Source organism: Entelurus aequoreus, linkage group LG10 (assembly GCF_033978785.1).
Source record: "Entelurus aequoreus isolate RoL-2023_Sb linkage group LG10, RoL_Eaeq_v1.1, whole genome shotgun sequence".
Classification (NCBI taxonomy): domain Eukaryota; kingdom Metazoa; phylum Chordata; class Actinopteri; order Syngnathiformes; family Syngnathidae; genus Entelurus; species Entelurus aequoreus.
The window spans coordinates 44,323,149-44,340,424 of NC_084740.1; the positions used below are offsets into that span (position 1 = coordinate 44,323,149).

A 17,276-nucleotide genomic window follows, 5' to 3' on the forward strand; every position below is an offset into this window, starting at 1 on the left:
ATATATGTCATGTAGTAACATTCATAATAACATGTAATATATACATGATGTAAGTATATACGTCATGTAGTAACATTCATAATAACATGTAATATATACAGTTGTCGTCAAAAGTGTACATACACTTGTAAAGAACATCATGTCATGGCTGTCTTGAGTTTCCAATCATTTCTACAACTCTTATTTTGTTGTGATGTAGTGATTGGAGCACATACTTGTTGGTCACAAAAAACATTCATGAAGTTTGCTTCTTTTATGAATTTATTATGGGTCTACTGAAAATGTGAGCAAATGTGCTGGGTCAAAAGTATACATACAGCAACATACATGATCAATGTTGGTGATGTAGAAAAGTTACAATCAAATCAAATGAGCTTCATGGCCTCTTAACTTCATGTGAGTGATTATGATTGACGACACCTGTTGACTTCTCTGAGCACATTTAAATATGTGACGCAGTCATTAGACTCGCTTACAAACGCCACAATGGGAAAGTCAAAGGAAGTCAGCACAGATCTGAAAAAACTAATCATTGACTTGAACAAGTCAGGTAAGTCACTTGGAGCCATTTCAAAGCAGCTTAAGGTCCCAAGAGCAACTGTGCAGACAATTGCTGGTAAGTATAAAGTACATGGCACAGTTTTGTCCCTGCCACGATCAGGAAGAAAACGCATGATGCAAAATGCTGAGAGAAAATTGGTCAGGATGATGAAGAGTGAACCGAGAACCAGCAAAAAGCAGGTCTGCAATGAATTGGAAGCTGCTGGAACACAGGTGTCAGTGTCCACAGTCAAGCATGGCCATGGACTGAGAGGCTACCATGCAAGAAGGAAGCTCTTGCTCCAGAAGCCACACCTTAAGGCTCGTCTGAAGTTTGCTGCTGATCACATGGACAAAGATAAGACCTTCTGGAGGAAAGTTCTGTGGTCAGATGAAACAAAAATGTAGTTGTTTGGCCACAATACCCAGCAATATGTTTGGAGGAGAAAAGGTGAGGCCTTTAATTCCAAGAACCCCATTCCTACTGTCAAGCATGGTGGTGGTAGTATTATGCTCTGGGTCTGTTTTGCTGCCAATGGAACTGCTGCTTTACAGAGAGTAAATGGGACAATGAAAAGGGAGGATTACCTCCAAATTCTTCAGGACAAGCTAAAATCATCAGCCCGGAGGTTGGGCGCAGTTGGGTGTTCCAACAGGACAATGACCCCAAACACACCTCAGAAGTGGTAAAGGAATGGCTAAATCAGGCTAGAATGAAGGTTTTAGAATGGCCTTCCCAAAGTCCTGTCTTAAACGTGTGGACAATGCTGAAGAAACAAGTCCGTGTCAGAAAAGCAACACATTTAGCTGAACTGCAGCAATTTTGTGGTCAAAAATTCCAGCAGAAGCTTGTGGATGGCTACCAAAAGCACCTTATTGCAGGTAAACTTGCCAAGGGACATGTAAGCAAATATTAACATTGCTGTATGTATACTTTTGACCCTCACATTTGCTCACATTTTCAGTAAATTCATAAAAGAAGCAAACTTCATGAATGTTTTTTGTGAGCAACAAGTATGTGCTCCAATCACTACATCACAACAAAATAAGAGTTGTAGAAATTATTGGAAAGTCAAGACAGCCATGACATGATGTTCTTTACAAGTGTATGTACACTTTTGACCACCACTGTATGTGATGTGATTGTGAATGATGGTCAAAATTCCCCAAAAAGTGTGTTTCCCCTTTAAGATTTTCCCTGCAAGACGTTCGATAAGGGCAGTGAAGGAAGAGACACATAAAAGGGTTGAAAGGATGTAATCTTCTTACCTAACTTTGTTTTCCTCATTGGTGAAGCAATGCTGATGAGACACCGACATGCTCAAAAATAATAGAAAAAAAATCAACACAAAGAACCTCGATAAATACAAGACATTTGGAAAGAGTAATGGTGGGTAAATGTCAAATACATGAGCAGGTAGAAGAGTTTGAATGCCTACAAAATCAGGAATGACACATTTCTTCCCGTAGAACAGAAAGGCCCTGGTCAAGCATCGTGATGCCAAAAGGGTTTTCATGTCTTCAGATCCATGAGCTCTACATCACAACTACTGCAAACACTAAACTCAAAAGTCCTGATTGTAACAATGCAGCTTTCCTGTAGAATGGCTCAAAGTTGTGTTGCGTCGGCGCGTCCCCAAATGTCGCGCGCTAATACTTGTTGTGCCACTCGCACTGGCCCACGCTGACCTCCTCGAGGTCCAGGTTTTTCCGGGACTTGTAGATAAACTCTCCGATCGCCACGAAAACGGAAAGGACGAGTCCGGCCGCCAGCACGATGAAGATGCCCCCGATGTTCTCCACTCCCAGAGCGCTGGCCTCCTTGCTGTCCTCCTCGGGGCAGCCGTTGCCCCGCCACCATTTCTCCTTCATCATGTGCAGCTTGCCTTCCTCCTGGAGCTGCAGGATGGCGATGGTCACTTTGTCTCTGTAAGGGGAACCTGCCCAAGGACCACAAAGGCGGGGTAAGAATGGTTCACACCACTAGATATTATCGCTGTCCCCTACCAATCGGAGTCCCCACGCCATAGCCCTTTGAGTCTATCAGACCGCCGATCTGCGTGAGGTTGCAGTTCCGCTGGCTGATGTACTCGATACTCGTGGACTCCATCAGCAGGGCGTAGTCGGTGGTGAGGACCCGCTGGATCCCTTCGCGGTTGTTCTTCACCAAGGCGGTGTTTTTCCTGCTGCTCATGAAGGCCCACATCTTCTCGTAGGTGGAGATCTTGGATTTCTGTTGAAACACAAGCCTTAGCTCATGGTTTACGGACAGATCGGGTCAGTGTGTACAAAAGCAGACCATATGTCCCGACAAGAAATCTGCGTTCAAAGAACTCCGGCTTTTTAGTGATTCCCAGAGCCAAAAAAAAGTCTGCGGGCTATAGAGCGTTTTCTATTCGGGCTCCAGTAGTCTGGAATGCCCTCCCAGTAACAGTTAGAGATGCTACCTCAGTAGAAGCATTTAAGTCCCATCTTAAAACTCATTTGTATACTCTAGCCTTTAAATAGACCCCCCTTTTTAGACCAGTTGATCTGCCGTTTCTTTTCTTCTCTCCTCTTCTTCCCTGTCCCTTGGGAGGGGGAGTTGCACAGGTCCGGTGGCCATGGATGAAGTGCTGGCTGTCCAGAGTCGGGACCCCGGGTGGACCGCTAGCCTGTGCATCGGTTGGGGACATCTCTGCGCTGCTGACCCGTCTCCGCTCGGGACGGTTTCCTGCTGGCCCCACTATGGACTGGACTCTCGCTGATGTGTTGGATCCACTGTGGACTGGACTTTCACAATATTATGTCAGACCCACTCGACATCCATTGCTTTCGGTCTCCCCTAGAGGGAGGGGGGGAGGTTTCTCATAGTCATTCACACCGACGTCCCACTGGGGTGAGTTTTTCCTTGCCCGTATGTGGGCTCTGTACCGAGGATGTCGTTGTGGCTTGTGCAGCCCTTTGAGACACTTGTGATTTAGGGCTATATAAATAAACATTGATTGATTGATTGAGTGAAGTTGTCACGTTGTGTAAATGGTAAATAAAAAAAGAGAATACAATGATTTGCAAATCCTTTTCAACTTATATTCAATGGAATAGACTGCAAAGACAAGATATTTAGAGTTCGAACTGGTAAACTCAAGGAATTTAGGGATTTCACCATCTACGCTCCGTAATATCATCAAAAGGTTCAGAGAATCTGGAGAAATCCCTGCACGTAAGCAGCTAAGCCCGTGACTTTGGATCCCTCAGGCCGTACTGCATCAAAAACCGACATCGGTGCGTAAAGGATATCACCACATGGGCTCAGGAACACATCAGAAAACCACTGTCAGTAACTACAGTTGGTCGCTACATATGTAAGTGCAAGTTAAAACTCTACTATGCAAAGCCAAAGCCATTTATCAACAACACCCAGAAACGCCGCCGTCTTTTCTGGGCCCGAGATCATCTAAGATGGACTGATGCAAAGTGGAAAAGTAAAGGCCATGTAACACAGTGGTAAAAATGCCCCTGTGCCAACTTTTTTGCAATGTGTCGCTGCCATTAAATTCTAAGTTAATTATTATTTGCATAAAAGTTTGCAAAAATTTGCAAAGTTTCTCAGTGTGAACATGAAATATCTTGTCTTTGCAGTCTATTCAATTGAATATAAGTTGAAAAGGATTTGCAAATCATTGTATTCTGTTTCTATTTATCATTTACACAACGTGACAACTTCACTGGTTTTGGGTTTTGTACAATCCTCTGCCAAGAATGGAGGCGACATGAAAGGATACAAGGACAAGTTGTTGGATAGAGAGTTTTTCTGGCTTACGACCTCTGCTGGAAATTCGTCAGACAGTTTTTGTAGAATTCCGCTAAGAACCAAGACAATGGCCGTCAAAAGTGGCAGTATTATGTTAATTGGGCGCTAGCTAGCTCGAGCAAAACTGCCCCAATTAATTCAAAGGTTTTGGACTGTAGAAACAGTCAAACCAAGTCCACAACTCATGAGCCCCTGGTCCATGGAGTTTTTGTATTGCATATGAACGTATATGTGGTTCGTAGACCTCTGCCTTATGCCATAACCTTGATTAGGATGCATGGTCCTTTGCAAAACTGGTAAGGCTGTTTAGTACACTTGCCTAGTCGTTTCCCAGTCAGGGCATATCTGCAATCTGACAGTTACCTTAAAGAAAGTCATAGTGGAGCCGTCTCTTACGGCGCCGTACTCTATTTTGGTTTGCTTGGCCAAGTCGTCGGCGGAGTCGATGGGCGAGTCCATCCTCTCCACGGTGAGAAAGGCAGCCAAGTTGGCAGTGTAGGACGATATGATGATCAATGTAAAGAACCACCAGATTCCACCGACAATCCTCGTGGAAAGGGCCTTGGGCATCAACTCAGACCCTGGAAGACGCCACAAACATGAATTGGTGATGGAACAACCGTTCGACGACGCGCATCTCAAAAAGCTAACCTTGCTGCATGAGTGCTCCGACGCCAAACCACACGCTGTTTATGAGTGTGAAATTGTTCTCGACCACGTCGGAGTCCGGGTTGCAGGGGTGAGGGTTGTACCACTCGTAGGGAGTGAACCTGGAGGACCAAACAGAGGCCGTTACAACGGCGGAAGAAGTCGCTTGTCGCTTTGACGCAACGTTACCTGGCGATGACAAAGAGCACACAGCTCACACCCAGGCAGGCCAGCAACACGTACATCCAGATGTCAGGGGACAGCGGGTTGAGGAAGGAGAAAACCCCCGGATTGGTGCCGTTGGGTTTGTGGTAGAGGATGCTGATCCCCAGAGTCATGAAGGGCTTGGAGAAATCTATCACCTTCTCCCGGACATAGGTGATGGTGAGGGGAGCCACCGCCAGATCGGCCACCTGGCGACCGGGAAAAGCATCCCTGAGAAACCCCTTCCACGGATCACTTGAACCCCCTCCAGTGTGACGGCACTTACGTGGTCAATTAGCTCCCGCACCATGCCGTTCCACTCCCCTTTGTCGTTCTGGGCACCGTATTTGCCGTCTGACACCAGCTTGACCTCGTAGGAGAAGCCCAGGATGTTGGAGAGCTCCTTGAGGAGGTCCAAGCAGTAGCCCTCGAAGCGGTCGTTTCCATACAGCGGCTTATCAGACTTCTTGTACATCACGTAAGGGTTTTCCTGCGACGGGACATAGCAATCAGTTTCACTGGCACATTCCTCGTTCTATGTCTAGTTTTTCCTCATGGATTCCAAGTCGTTCAAAGGACTTCATGGTTTATTGAACAACCTCTATGTTAAAGTATCATAAAAAAATACCCAGTGGTTTTATTGATATGAATGTGCTTAAAACGTACTTATACACACTCTGAAATCTTTGAACCAAGTTTTATTTAAAAATGAACGAACACATAATATACTTTCTTGGCAGAAGAATACTGCACAGGTTTCTTAAAAGCCATATTATGTTGTGTTGAAGAGTTTGAGTAAGTTTGTCTTTCATCTGTAAAGGTTTGAGATTGTTTTTCATGATACTCCTCCAAGTATGGAACGATCACCCTGGTCTCAGAGAGCACAGCTTGTAGGCTCAAGGTGCACGAGTGAATGTCTTAATGCGTTTGAAACGAACAACACACCACGACGAGATTGGAGGTAAGTTGTTTCTTAGTGGGAAATGTATTCATGTTAGCATGTAAGCTAGCTAGCCAGCCTTTAGGCTTGCTTGACCAGGAAATGAGCAGTAGTCCGGTTGACAAGTTGTCTAGTATGTTCACTATTTTATTTAAGGACTAAATTACAATAATAAACATATGTTTCATGTACCCTAAGATTTTTTGTTCAAATAAAGCCAATAAATTCATTTTTTGTGGTGCCCTTTATTTAGAAAAGTGTCAAAGTAAATGCATTTTGGTACCGGTACCAACATGTTGGTATCAGGACAACCCTAATCCCTAGATACTTTGTAGTTCTTTTAAGACTTGTTTCATTGTGCCTAACCATGTATTTTTCTATAAAATACGCTAGGTTGTGACATCCTGACCGCAGAGTGTGGTTGCAGCAGTACCAGAATAGTGGTAGTACCAGAATAGTGGTGACAATGAGGGTCCTGTTGGCCATGGAGTCGGTCACGTTGGTGGACTTGTCCTTGTTGTTCTCTGTTAAATTAAGGCCGGTTTGGGAGTTCCACACGCCAATCTGTGAAGATAGAATTGACAACTGGCGATCATAACGAGCAGCGTTGTGGCATGATGAACACACAGACAGGCGGGACGTCCAAAAAGGGGTGAAAAAAGCAAACCAAAACAAGTCACAACAGGTGAGAGAGCGCACACATCGGGGAGAGAGAAGGACAATTACAGAGGAGAGCCGATTAGTAAACAGTGTTACTATTCCTTTAGTCTGCTTGGGGCAGCTAAAGTACAGACCTTTTTCCACACTTTATTCAGGCGATTGTTGCCCGCGATTATCTTGCAGAAACAATAAAGAAAGAGCACTTTTAAATAGGTAGCATGGGTGGAAAGGTAGCATCATGAACTGGCAAGCATTGGTGCTAGGAATCACGCTTCTTTACTCTTGCAAATGTTGCATTTCTGCAGGGACACAATTCTAAAGATGCACTATATTGCCAAACGTATTTGGCCAGCCATCCAAATGATGAGAATCAGGTGTCCTAATCACTTGGCCCGGTGTATCAAATCAAGCACTTAGGCATGGAGACTGTTTCTACAAACATTTGTGAAAGAATGGGCCGCTCTCAGTGATTTCCAGCGTGGAACTGTCATAGGATGCCACCTGTGCAACAAATCCAGTCCTGAAATTTCCTCGCTCCTAAATATCCCAAAGTCAACTTTATTATAAGAAAAGTGAAGAGTTTGGGAACAACAGCAACTCAGCCACCAAGTGGTAGGCCAGGTAAACTGACAGAGAGGTCAGCATAGTGCAGGGGTCGGCAACCCGCGGCTCTGGAGCCGCATGCGGCTCTTTGACCACTCTGATGTGGCTCAGCTGCATACTTGCCGACCCCCCGACTTTCCCAGGAGACTTATGGATCTCAGTGCCTCTCCTAGAAAACTCCCAGGGCAAATATAATCCTATTTTCACTCTAATTACTAAATTAAGGGCGTGCGCTAATTGCACCGCAGTAATTGTCCTCTATAGCATTTACAAACAGCGTGCCAGCCTGGCCACATGTTGTATGTAGCTTTTACATGCACACGTAGGAGACAGCAAAGCATACTTAGTCATCAGCCACACAGCTTACACTGACGGTAGCCGTATAAAACAACTTTAACACTGTTACGTTACAAATATGCGCCACACTGTGAACCCACACCAAAAAAGAATGAAAAACACATTTCTGGAGAACATCCGCACCGTAACACAACATAAACACAACACAACCAATACCCAGAATCCCATGCAGCCCTGACTCTTCCGGTCTAGATTATACACCCCCGCTACCACCAAACCCCCCCACACATCAACCCTCCCCCCTCCGTGCGTCGGTTGAGCGGAAGACTTAGGGCTGCATGGGATTCTGGGTAATTGTTGTGTTGTGTTTATGTTCTCCAGAAATGTGTTTGTCATTCTTTTTTGGTGTGGGTTCAAAGTGTGGCGCATATTTGTAACGTAACAGTGTTAAAGTTGTTTTATACGGCTACCGTCAGTGTAAGCTGTGTGGCTGTTGAACTAGTACGCCTTGCTGTCACTTACGTGAGCAAGCTGAAACTGCATTCTACATGTGGTCGAGCAGGTGCACTGTTTGGGCAGGCTGTAGAGGGCGCTAAAAACAGTGCCATCACGCCCTGATATTCGGGAGTCTCCCGGAAATAATGAGAGGGTTGGCAAGTATGACGCTATCAAGCGCCATTCATTGAAAACTCGCGGGCCGCACTAACATCAAATTTCCATATTAATGTGCGTGCCGGTGCGTGTGTCTGAGACCCCTGGTTAACATAGCACAAAGCAATTTAAGCTTTGTATGCCGCGTTTTTCATTTTAAATTAAAAACATTTTTTTGTGGCTCCCATTATTTTCTTTAATTTGTGAAACTTGCCAAAATGGCTCTTTGAGTGGTAAAGGTTGCCGACCCCTGGCATAGTGCAAAGACTTTCTGCACAGTCAGTTGCTACAGAGCTCCAAACTTCATGTCACCTTCCAATTAGCCCACGTACAGTACGCAGAGAGCTTCATGGAATGGGTTTCCATGGCCGAGCAGCTGCATCTAAGCCATACATCACCAAGTCCAATGCAAAGCGTGGGATGCAGTGGTGTAAAGGACATCACCACTGGACTCTAGAGCAGTGGAGACGCCTTCTCTGGACTGATGAGTCACGCTTTTCCATCTGGCAATCTGATGGTCCAGTCTGGGTTTGGAGGTTGCCGGCAGAACGCTGCATTTCAGACTGCATTGTGCCGAGTGTGAAATTTGGTGGGGGAGGAATTATGGTGTGGGGTTGTTTTTCAGGCCCCTTAGTTCCAGAGAAAGGAACTTTGAATGCTCCAGGACACCAAAACATTTTGGACAATCCCATGCTCCCAACTTTGTGGGAACAGTTTGGAGCGGGCCCCTTCCTCTTCCAACATGAAGAAGGTCCATAAAGATATGGATGACAGAGTCTGGTGTGGATGAACTTGACTGGCCTGCACAGAGTCCTGACCCGAACCCGATAGAACACCTTTGGGATGATTTAGAACGGAGACTGAGAGCCAGGCCTTCTCCACCAACATAAGTGTGTGACCTCACCAATGCGCTTTTTTTGGAAGAATGGTGGAAAATTGCTATAAACACACTCCGCAACCTTGTGGACAGCCTTCCCAGAAGAGTTGAAGCTGTAATAGCTGCTGAAGGTCATATTGAACCCTATGGGTTAGGAATGGGATGGCACTTCACGTTCATATGCAGGTGGCCAAATACTTTTGACAATATAGTGTATCTATGGACTTTCCAAACTAGCAGAAAATAGTCAAAAGTGGGTCAGATGGTTCACCTTCTCCAAGCCGTCCTCCTTGAGGCTGATCACGTCCAAATCAAAATCTTTCCGTAGGCCGTCAGTCTTGTTGATGATTATTTGTCCCGTTAAGCCGTTCCACTGGGCCTGTGGGTGTGGGGGTGTGGGGGTGTGCCACCAAAGAGCAGAAAACACCACCAGTGAATCTCCATTTATTCTTTTTAAACCAACATACACCCAAATGCTAAATCTAATAGAAGCCTTGGCAAACAAGTATTTGGGAAATGAATTATGGAGGAGCTACATTAGAGGCTGTGAACAGTGACACAGGCATCTTAATGTGCGTGTGCGTGTGCGTGTGTGTGTGTGTGTGTGTGTGTGTGTGTGTTGTATTTCTACCCTTCTTGAGACATCAACAACGAAAAATACCGTCCATATGAGGACCGGTGAACAAGTGATGACATAAATCATGGTCCCAATAACATTGCATCTAATAGACAACCAAATACTAGAGTCCGTGAACATTGCTCCAAAGTCAGGATATTTTGTTGATTTAATGTGCATACAAAAGTAAAAATTGACAGGTGCAAAGGCAGCAATATATGATCAAACAAGCTAAAGAAGGACTTCCCTATTCATCCCCGAAAAAAGCCGCCAGGTGAACAGTTGATTTGACCACTTCCTGTGCTGGCGTAAGACAAGCCACATGTGACCATAGGACGAACAAATACACTACGCTACTAAGACTATAGTGGACATTAACACTTAGCTGCTACAGCTGGCTTGCCCAAAGTGTGGCACAGGGGCCATCTGTGGTCCCTGACTCCTTTGTCATCTGTGGTCCCTGACTCCTTTGTCATCTGTGGTCCCTGACTCCTTTGTCATCTGTGGTCCCTGACTCCTTTGTCATCTGTGGTCCCTGACTCCTTTGTCGTCTGTGGTCCCTGACTCCTTTGTCGTCTGTGGTCCCTGACTCCTTTGTCATCTGTGGTCCCTGACTCCTTTGTCGTCTGTGGTCCCTGACTCCTTTGTCGTCTGTGGCCCCTGACTCCTTTGTCGTCTGTGGTCCCTGACTCCTTTGTCGTCTGTGGTCCCTGACTCCTTTGTCGTCTGTGGTCCCTGACTCCTTTGTCATCTGTGGTCCCTGACTCCTTTGTCGTCTATGGTCCCTGGCTCCTTTGTCGTCTGTGGTCCCTGACTCCTTTGTCGTCTGTGGTCCCTGACTCCTTTGTCGTCTGTGGTCCCTGACTCCTTTGTCGTCTGTGGTCCCTGACTCCTTTGTCGTCTGTGGTCCCTGACTCCTTTGTCGTCTGTGGTCCCTGACTCCTTTGTCGTCTGTGGTCCCTGACTCCTTTGTCGTCTGTGGTCCCTGACTCCTTTGTCGTCTGTGGTCCCTGACTCCTTTGTCGTCTGTGGTCCCTGGCTCCTTTGTCATCTGTGGTCCCTGACTCCTTTGTCGTCTGTGGTCCCTGACTCCTTTGTCGTCTGTGGTCCCTGACTCCTTTGTCGTCTGTGGTCCCTGACTCCTTTGTCGTCTGTGGTCCCTGACTCCTTTGTCGTCTGTGGTCCCTGGCTCCTTTGTCGTCTGTGGTCCCTGACTCCTTTGTCGTCTGTGGTCCCTGACTCCTTTGTCGTCTGTGGTCCCTGACTCCTTTGTCGTCTGTGGTCCCTGACTCCTTTGTCGTCTGTGGTCCCTGACTCCTTTGTCGTCTGTGGTCCCTGACTCCTTTGTCGTCTGTGGTCCCTGGCTCCTTTGTCGTCTGTGGTCCCTGACTCCTTTGTCGTCTGTGGTCCCTGACTCCTTTGTCGTCTGTGGTCCCTGACTCCTTTGTCGTCTGTGGTCCCTGACTCCTTTGTCGTCTGTGGTCCCTGACTCCTTTGTCATCTGTGGTCCCTGACTCCTTTGTCATCTGTGGTCCCTGACTCCTTTGTCATCTGTGGCCCCTGACTCCTTTGTCGTCTGTGGTCCCTGACTCCTTTGTCATCTGTGGTCCTTGACTCCTTTGTCGTCTGTGGTCCCTGGCTCCTTTGTCATCTGTGGCCCCTGACTCCTTTGTCGTCTGTGGTCCCTGGCTCCTTTGTCATCTGTGGTCCCTGACTCCTTTGTCATCTGTGGTCCCTGACTCCTTTGTCATCTGTGGCCCCTGACTCCTTTGTCATCTGTAGTCCCTGACTCCTTTGTCATCTGTGGTCCCTGACTCCTTTGTCGTCTGTGGTCCCTGACTCCTTTGTCGTCTGTGGTCCCTGACTCCTTTGTCGTCTGTGGTCCCTGACTCCTTTGTCGTCTGTGGTCCCTGACTCCTTTGTCGTCTGTGGTCCCTGACTCCTTTGTCGTCTGTGGTCCCTGACTCCTTTGTCGTCTGTGGTCCCTGACTCCTTTGTCGTCTGTGGTCCCTGGCTCCTTTGTCGTCTGTGGTCCCTGACTCCTTTGTCGTCTGTGGTCCCTGACTCCTTTGTCGTCTGTGGTCCCTGACTCCTTTGTCATCTGTGGCCCCTGACTCCTTTGTCATCTGCGGTCCCTGACTCCTTTGTCATCTGTGGTCCCTGACTCCTTTGTCGTCTATGGTCCCTGGCTCCTTTGTCATCTGTGGTCCCTGACTCCTTTGTCGTCTGTGGTCCCTGACTCCTTTGTCATCTGTGGTCCCTGACTCCTTTGTCGTCTGTGGTCCCTGACTCCTTTGTCATCTGTGGTCCCTGACTCCTTTGTCGTCTGTGGTCCCTGACTCCTTTGTCGTCTGTGGTCCCTGACTCCTTTGTCGTCTGTGGTCCCTGACTCCTTTGTCGTCTGTGGTCCCTGGCTCCTTTGTCGTCTGTGGTCCCTGGCTCCTTTGTCATCTGTGGTCCCTGACTCCTTTGTCGTCTGTGGTCCCTGACTCCTTTGTCGTCTGTGGTCCCTGACTCCTTTGTCGTCTGTGGTCCCTGACTCCTTTGTCGTCTGTGGTCCCTGACTCCTTTGTCGTCTGTGGTCCCTGGCTCCTTTGTCGTCTGTGGTCCCTGACTCCTTTGTCGTCTGTGGTCCCTGACTCCTTTGTCGTCTGTGGTCCCTGACTCCTTTGTCGTCTGTGGTCCCTGACTCCTTTGTCGTCTGTGGTCCCTGACTCCTTTGTCGTCTGTGGTCCCTGGCTCCTTTGTCGTCTGTGGTCCCTGACTCCTTTGTCGTCTGTGGTCCCTGACTCCTTTGTCGTCTGTGGTCCCTGACTCCTTTGTCGTCTGTGGTCCCTGACTCCTTTGTCGTCTGTGGTCCCTGACTCCTTTGTCATCTGCGGTCCCTGACTCCTTTGTCATCTGCGGTCCCTGACTCCTTTGTCATCTGTGGTCCCTAACTCCTTTGTCGTCTGTGGTCCCTGGCTCATTTGTCATCTGTGGTCCCTGACTCCTTTGTCATCTGTGGTCCCTGACTCCTTTGTCGTCTGTGGTCCCTGACTCCTTTGTCGTCTGTGGTCCCTGACTCCTTTGTCATCTGTGGCCCCTGACTCCTTTGTCATCTGTGATCCCTGACTCCTTTGTCGTCTGTGGTCCCTGACTCCTTTGTCATCTGTGGCCCCTGACTCCTTTGTCATCTGTGGTCCCTGACTCCTTTGTCATCTGTGGTCCCTGACTCCTTTGTCGTCTATGGTCCCTGGCTCCTTTGTCATCTGTGGTCCCTGACTCCTTTGTCGTCTGTGGTCCCTGACTCCTTTGTCATCTGTGGTCCCTGACTCCTTTGTCGTCTGTGGACCCTGGCTCCTTTGTCGTCTGTGGTCCCTGACTCCTTTGTCATCTGTGGTCCCTGACTCCTTTGTCGTCTGTGGTCCCTGGCTCCTTTGTCATCTGTGGTCCCTGACTCCTTTGTCATCTGTGGTCCCTGACTCCTTTGTCATCTGTGGTCCCTGACTCCTTTGTCATCTGTGGTCCCTGACTCCTTTGTCATCTGTGGTCCCTGACTCCTTTGTCATCTGTGGCCCCTGACTCCTTTGTCATCTGTGGTCCCTGACTCCTTTGTCATCTGTGGTCCCTGACTCCTTTGTCATCTGACTCCTATGTCATCTGTGGTCCCTGACTCCTTTGTCATCTGACTCCTTTGTCATCTGTGGTCCCCGACTCCTTTGTCATCTGTGGCCCCTGACTCCTTTGTCATCTGTGGTCCCTGACTCCTTTGTCATCTGTGGTCCCTGACTCCTTTGTCATCTGTGGTCCCTGACTCCTTTGTCATCTGTGGTCCCTGACTCCTTTGTCGTCTGTGGTCCCTGACTCCTTTGTCGTCTGTGGTCCCTGACTCCTTTGTCGTCTGTGGTCCCTGACTCCTTTGTCATCTGTGGTCCCTGACTCCTTTGTCATCTGTGGTCCCTGACTCCTTTGTCATCTGTGGTCCCTGACTCCTTTGTCGTCTGTGGTCCCTGACTCCTTTGTCATCTGTGGTCCCTGACTCCTTTGTCATCTGTGGTCCCTGACTCCTTTGTCATCTGACTCCTATGTCATCTGTGGTCCCTGACTCCTTTGTCATCTGACTCCTTTGTCATCTGTGGTCCCCGACTCCTTTGTCATCTGTGGCCCCTGACTCCTTTGTCATCTGTGGTCCCTGACTCCTTTGTCATCTGTGGTCCCTGACTCCTTTGTCATCTGTGGTCCCTGACTCCTTTGTCATCTGTGGTCCCTGACTCCTTTGTCGTCTGTGGTCCCTGACTCCTTTGTCGTCTGTGGTCCCTGACTCCTTTGTCGTCTGTGGTCCCTGACTCCTTTGTCATCTGTGGTCCCTGACTCCTTTGTCATCTGTGGTCCCTGACTCCTTTGTCATCTGTGGTCCCTGACTCCTTTGTCGTCTGTGGTCCCTGACTCCTTTGTCGTCTGTGGTCCCTGGCTCCTTTGTCATCTGTGGCCCCTGGCTCCTTTGTCATCTGTGGTCCCTGACTCCTTTGTCATCTGTGGCCCCTGACTCCTTTGTCGTCTGTGGTCCCTGACTCCTTTGTCGTCTGTGGTCCCTGGCTCCTTTGTCATCTGTGGTCCCTGACTCCTTTGTCGTCTGTGGTCCCTGACTCCTTTGTCATCTGTGGTCCCTGACTCCTTTGTCATCTGTGGCCCCTGACTCCTTTGTCATTTGTGGTCCCTGACTCCTTTGTCATCTGTGGTCCCTGACTCCTTTGTCGTCATTGGTCCCTGGCTCCTTTGTCATCTGTGGTCCCTGACTCCTTTGTCATCTGTGGCCCCTGACTCCTTTGTCATCTGTGGTCCCTGACTCCTTTGTCGTCTGTGGTCCCTGACTCCTTTGTCATCTGTGGCCCCTGACTCCTTTGTCATCTGTGGTCCCTGACTCATTTGTCATCTGTGGCCCCTGACTCCTTTGTCATCTGTGGTCCCTGACTCCTTTGTCATCTGTGGTCCCTGACTCCTTTGTCATCTGTGGTCCCTGACTCCTTTGTCGTCTGTGGTCCCTGGCTCCTTTGTCATCTGTGGCCCCTGACTCCTTTGTCATCTGTGGTCCCTGACTCCTTTGTCGTCTGTGGTCCCTGACTCTTTTGTCGTCTGTGGTCCCTGACTCCTTTGTCGTCTGTGGTCCCTGACTCCTTTGTCGTCTGTGGTCCCTGACTCCTTTGTCGTCTGTGGTCCCTGACTCCTTTGTCGTCTGTGGTCCCTGATTCCTTTGTCATCTGTGGTCCCTGACTCCTTTGTCATCTGTGGTCCCTGACTCCTTTGTCGTCTGTGGTCCCTGACTCCTTTGTCGTCTGTGGTCCCTGGCTCCTTTGTCGTCTGTGGTCCCTGACTCCTTTGTCATCTGTGGTCCCTGACTCCTTTGTCGTCTGTGGTCCCTGGCTCCTTTGTCATCTGTGGTCCCTGACTCCTTTGTCATCTGACTCCTATGTCATCTGTGGTCCCTGACTCCTTTGTCATCTGACTCCTTTGTCATCTGTGGTCCCCGACTCCTTTGTCATCTGTGGCCCCTGACTCCTTTGTCATCTGTGGTCCCTGACTCCTTTGTCATCTGTGGTCCCTGACTCCTTTGTCATCTGTGGCCCCTGACTCCTTCGTCATCTGTGGTCCCTGACTCCTTTGTCATTTGTGGTCCCTGACTCCTTTGTCATCTGTGGCCCCTGACTCCTTCGTCATCTGTGGTCCCTGACTCCTTTGTCATCTGTGGTCCCTGACTCCTTTGTCATCTGTGGTCCCTGACTCCTTTGTCATCTGTGGTCCCCGACTCCTTTGTCATCTGTGGCCCCTGACTCCTTTGTCATCTGTGGTCCCTGACTCCTTTGTCATCTGTGGTCCCTGACTCCTTTGTCATCTGTGGTCCCTGACTCCTTTGTCATCTGTGGTCCCTGACTCCTTTGTCGTCTGTGGTCCCTGACTCCTTTGTCGTCTGTGGTCCCTGACTCCTTTGTCATCTGTGGTCCCTGACTCCTTTGTCATCTGTGGTCCCTGACTCCTTTGTCATCTGTGGTCCCTGACTCCTTTGTCATCTGTGGTCCCTGACTCCTTTGTCATCTGTGGTCCCTGACTCCTTTGTTGTCTGTGGTCCCTGACTCCTTTGTCATCTGTGGTCCCTGACTCCTTTGTCGTCTGTGGTCCCTGACTCCTTTGTCATCTGTGGTCCCTGACTCCTTTGTCATCTGTGGTCCCTGACTCCTTTGTCATCTGTGGTCCCTGACTCCTTTGTCATCTGTGGTCCCTGACTCCTTTGTTGTCTGTGGTCCCTGACTCCTTTGTTGTCTGTGGTCCCTGACTCCTTTGTCGTCTGTGGTCCCTGACTCCTTTGTTGTCTGTGGTCCCTGACTCCTTTGTCATCTGTGGCCCCTGACTCCTTTGTCATCTGCATTAAAGCACGTTTCAAAATACAAAAATAGAGATCTCGTTTGCACCCCCTGCTGGTGACATTCATCAAAATGAGGGTGGTCCCAAAAAGGAGGGATTTTTCAAATTGACTGTGTGTCGCTTTTAAAAGTGCTCCCCCTCTGGTCAACATATGAAATAACAGGTGTGTGTAAGAAATTTAAATGTGCCCCCTTTGGCCAAAATTAATAAAATAAATATGTATATAGAGACATACTGTAATAACTTGAAGTGAATAATGAAGATTAAAAACCAATTATAAACAAAACATTTTTTAAAAACAACTAAAAGCAGTCTTTTTCTCACAATGTGTCGACTTTTTTCTTATAAAATTGGGAACAATTTCTCATATTCTTTCTGTTTCTGTAAAATATTTTCTCGGAAAATTATTACTTTTTATGTAAATTATTACTTTGTAATGTAAAATTATTACTTTTTAATGTAAAATTATTGCTTTTTAATACAAAATGATGACATTTGTCATATAAAATTCTAAATTTTTGTTGTTCTTGTAAAACAGTGACATTTTTTGAGTAAAATGATGACCTTTGTCCTAATTTTGCCAAGTAAAATTCCGATTATTATTATAATATTGCCAAAATGTTCAAGTTTTCTTATAAAATTGTGACTTTTGTCGAGTAAAGTTACAACTCTTTTCATAAAATTGTCAAAATGTTAAACTTTTCTTGTAAAACTGTGACTGTCTTTCGGTAGATTTCCAACTTCTAAGTTTTTCTTGTGAAACTGTGACCTTTTTCTTGTGAAATTCCAACTCATTTTTCACAACAAGCTTTCCTATGTTTGCATAGTATTTATATCTGATCAATGTTGTAAATACACATCTTTATATATCTAGAAAGGGTGGTCCTTAAGAGGGAGGCATTTTTCTCAGGTCTCAAGAAGCTAACAAATACAACAATGTGTGTGTGTGTGTGTGTGTGTGTGTGTGTGTGTTCTTGTATTTCAGCCCTTCTTGAGACATCAACAAGGAAAAGTAGCGTCCATATGAGGACCGGTGAACAAGTTAGGA

At 47.5% G+C, this 17,276-nt stretch overlaps 1 protein-coding gene across 3 annotated transcripts in view; it reads right to left on the reverse strand.

The window, feature by feature from the left end:
• Positions 1–1,781: 1,781 nt before the first annotated feature.
• Positions 1,782–17,276, reverse strand: part of LOC133658677 (glutamate receptor ionotropic, kainate 1) — an 88,246-nt gene continuing 72,751 nt past the window's right edge. For 2 of the 3 annotated variants that reach the window (XM_062060957.1, XM_062060956.1), the window contains 9 exons: positions 9,485–9,592; positions 6,920–6,961; positions 6,576–6,689; positions 5,472–5,675; positions 5,171–5,394; positions 4,985–5,103; positions 4,697–4,914; positions 2,548–2,773; positions 1,782–2,480 (listed from right to left, as the gene is read on the reverse strand). In XM_062060957.1, the coding sequence (XP_061916941.1) occupies positions 2,191–2,480; positions 2,548–2,773; positions 4,697–4,914; positions 4,985–5,103; positions 5,171–5,394; positions 5,472–5,675; positions 6,576–6,689; positions 6,920–6,961; positions 9,485–9,592 (1,545 nt within the window). In that variant the 3' untranslated portion in view covers positions 1,782–2,190. The remainder of the gene's footprint in view (positions 2,481–2,547; positions 2,774–4,696; positions 4,915–4,984; positions 5,104–5,170; positions 5,395–5,471; positions 5,676–6,575; positions 6,690–6,919; positions 6,962–9,484; positions 9,593–17,276) is intronic. The other variant, XM_062060958.1, reaches the window with a different exon arrangement.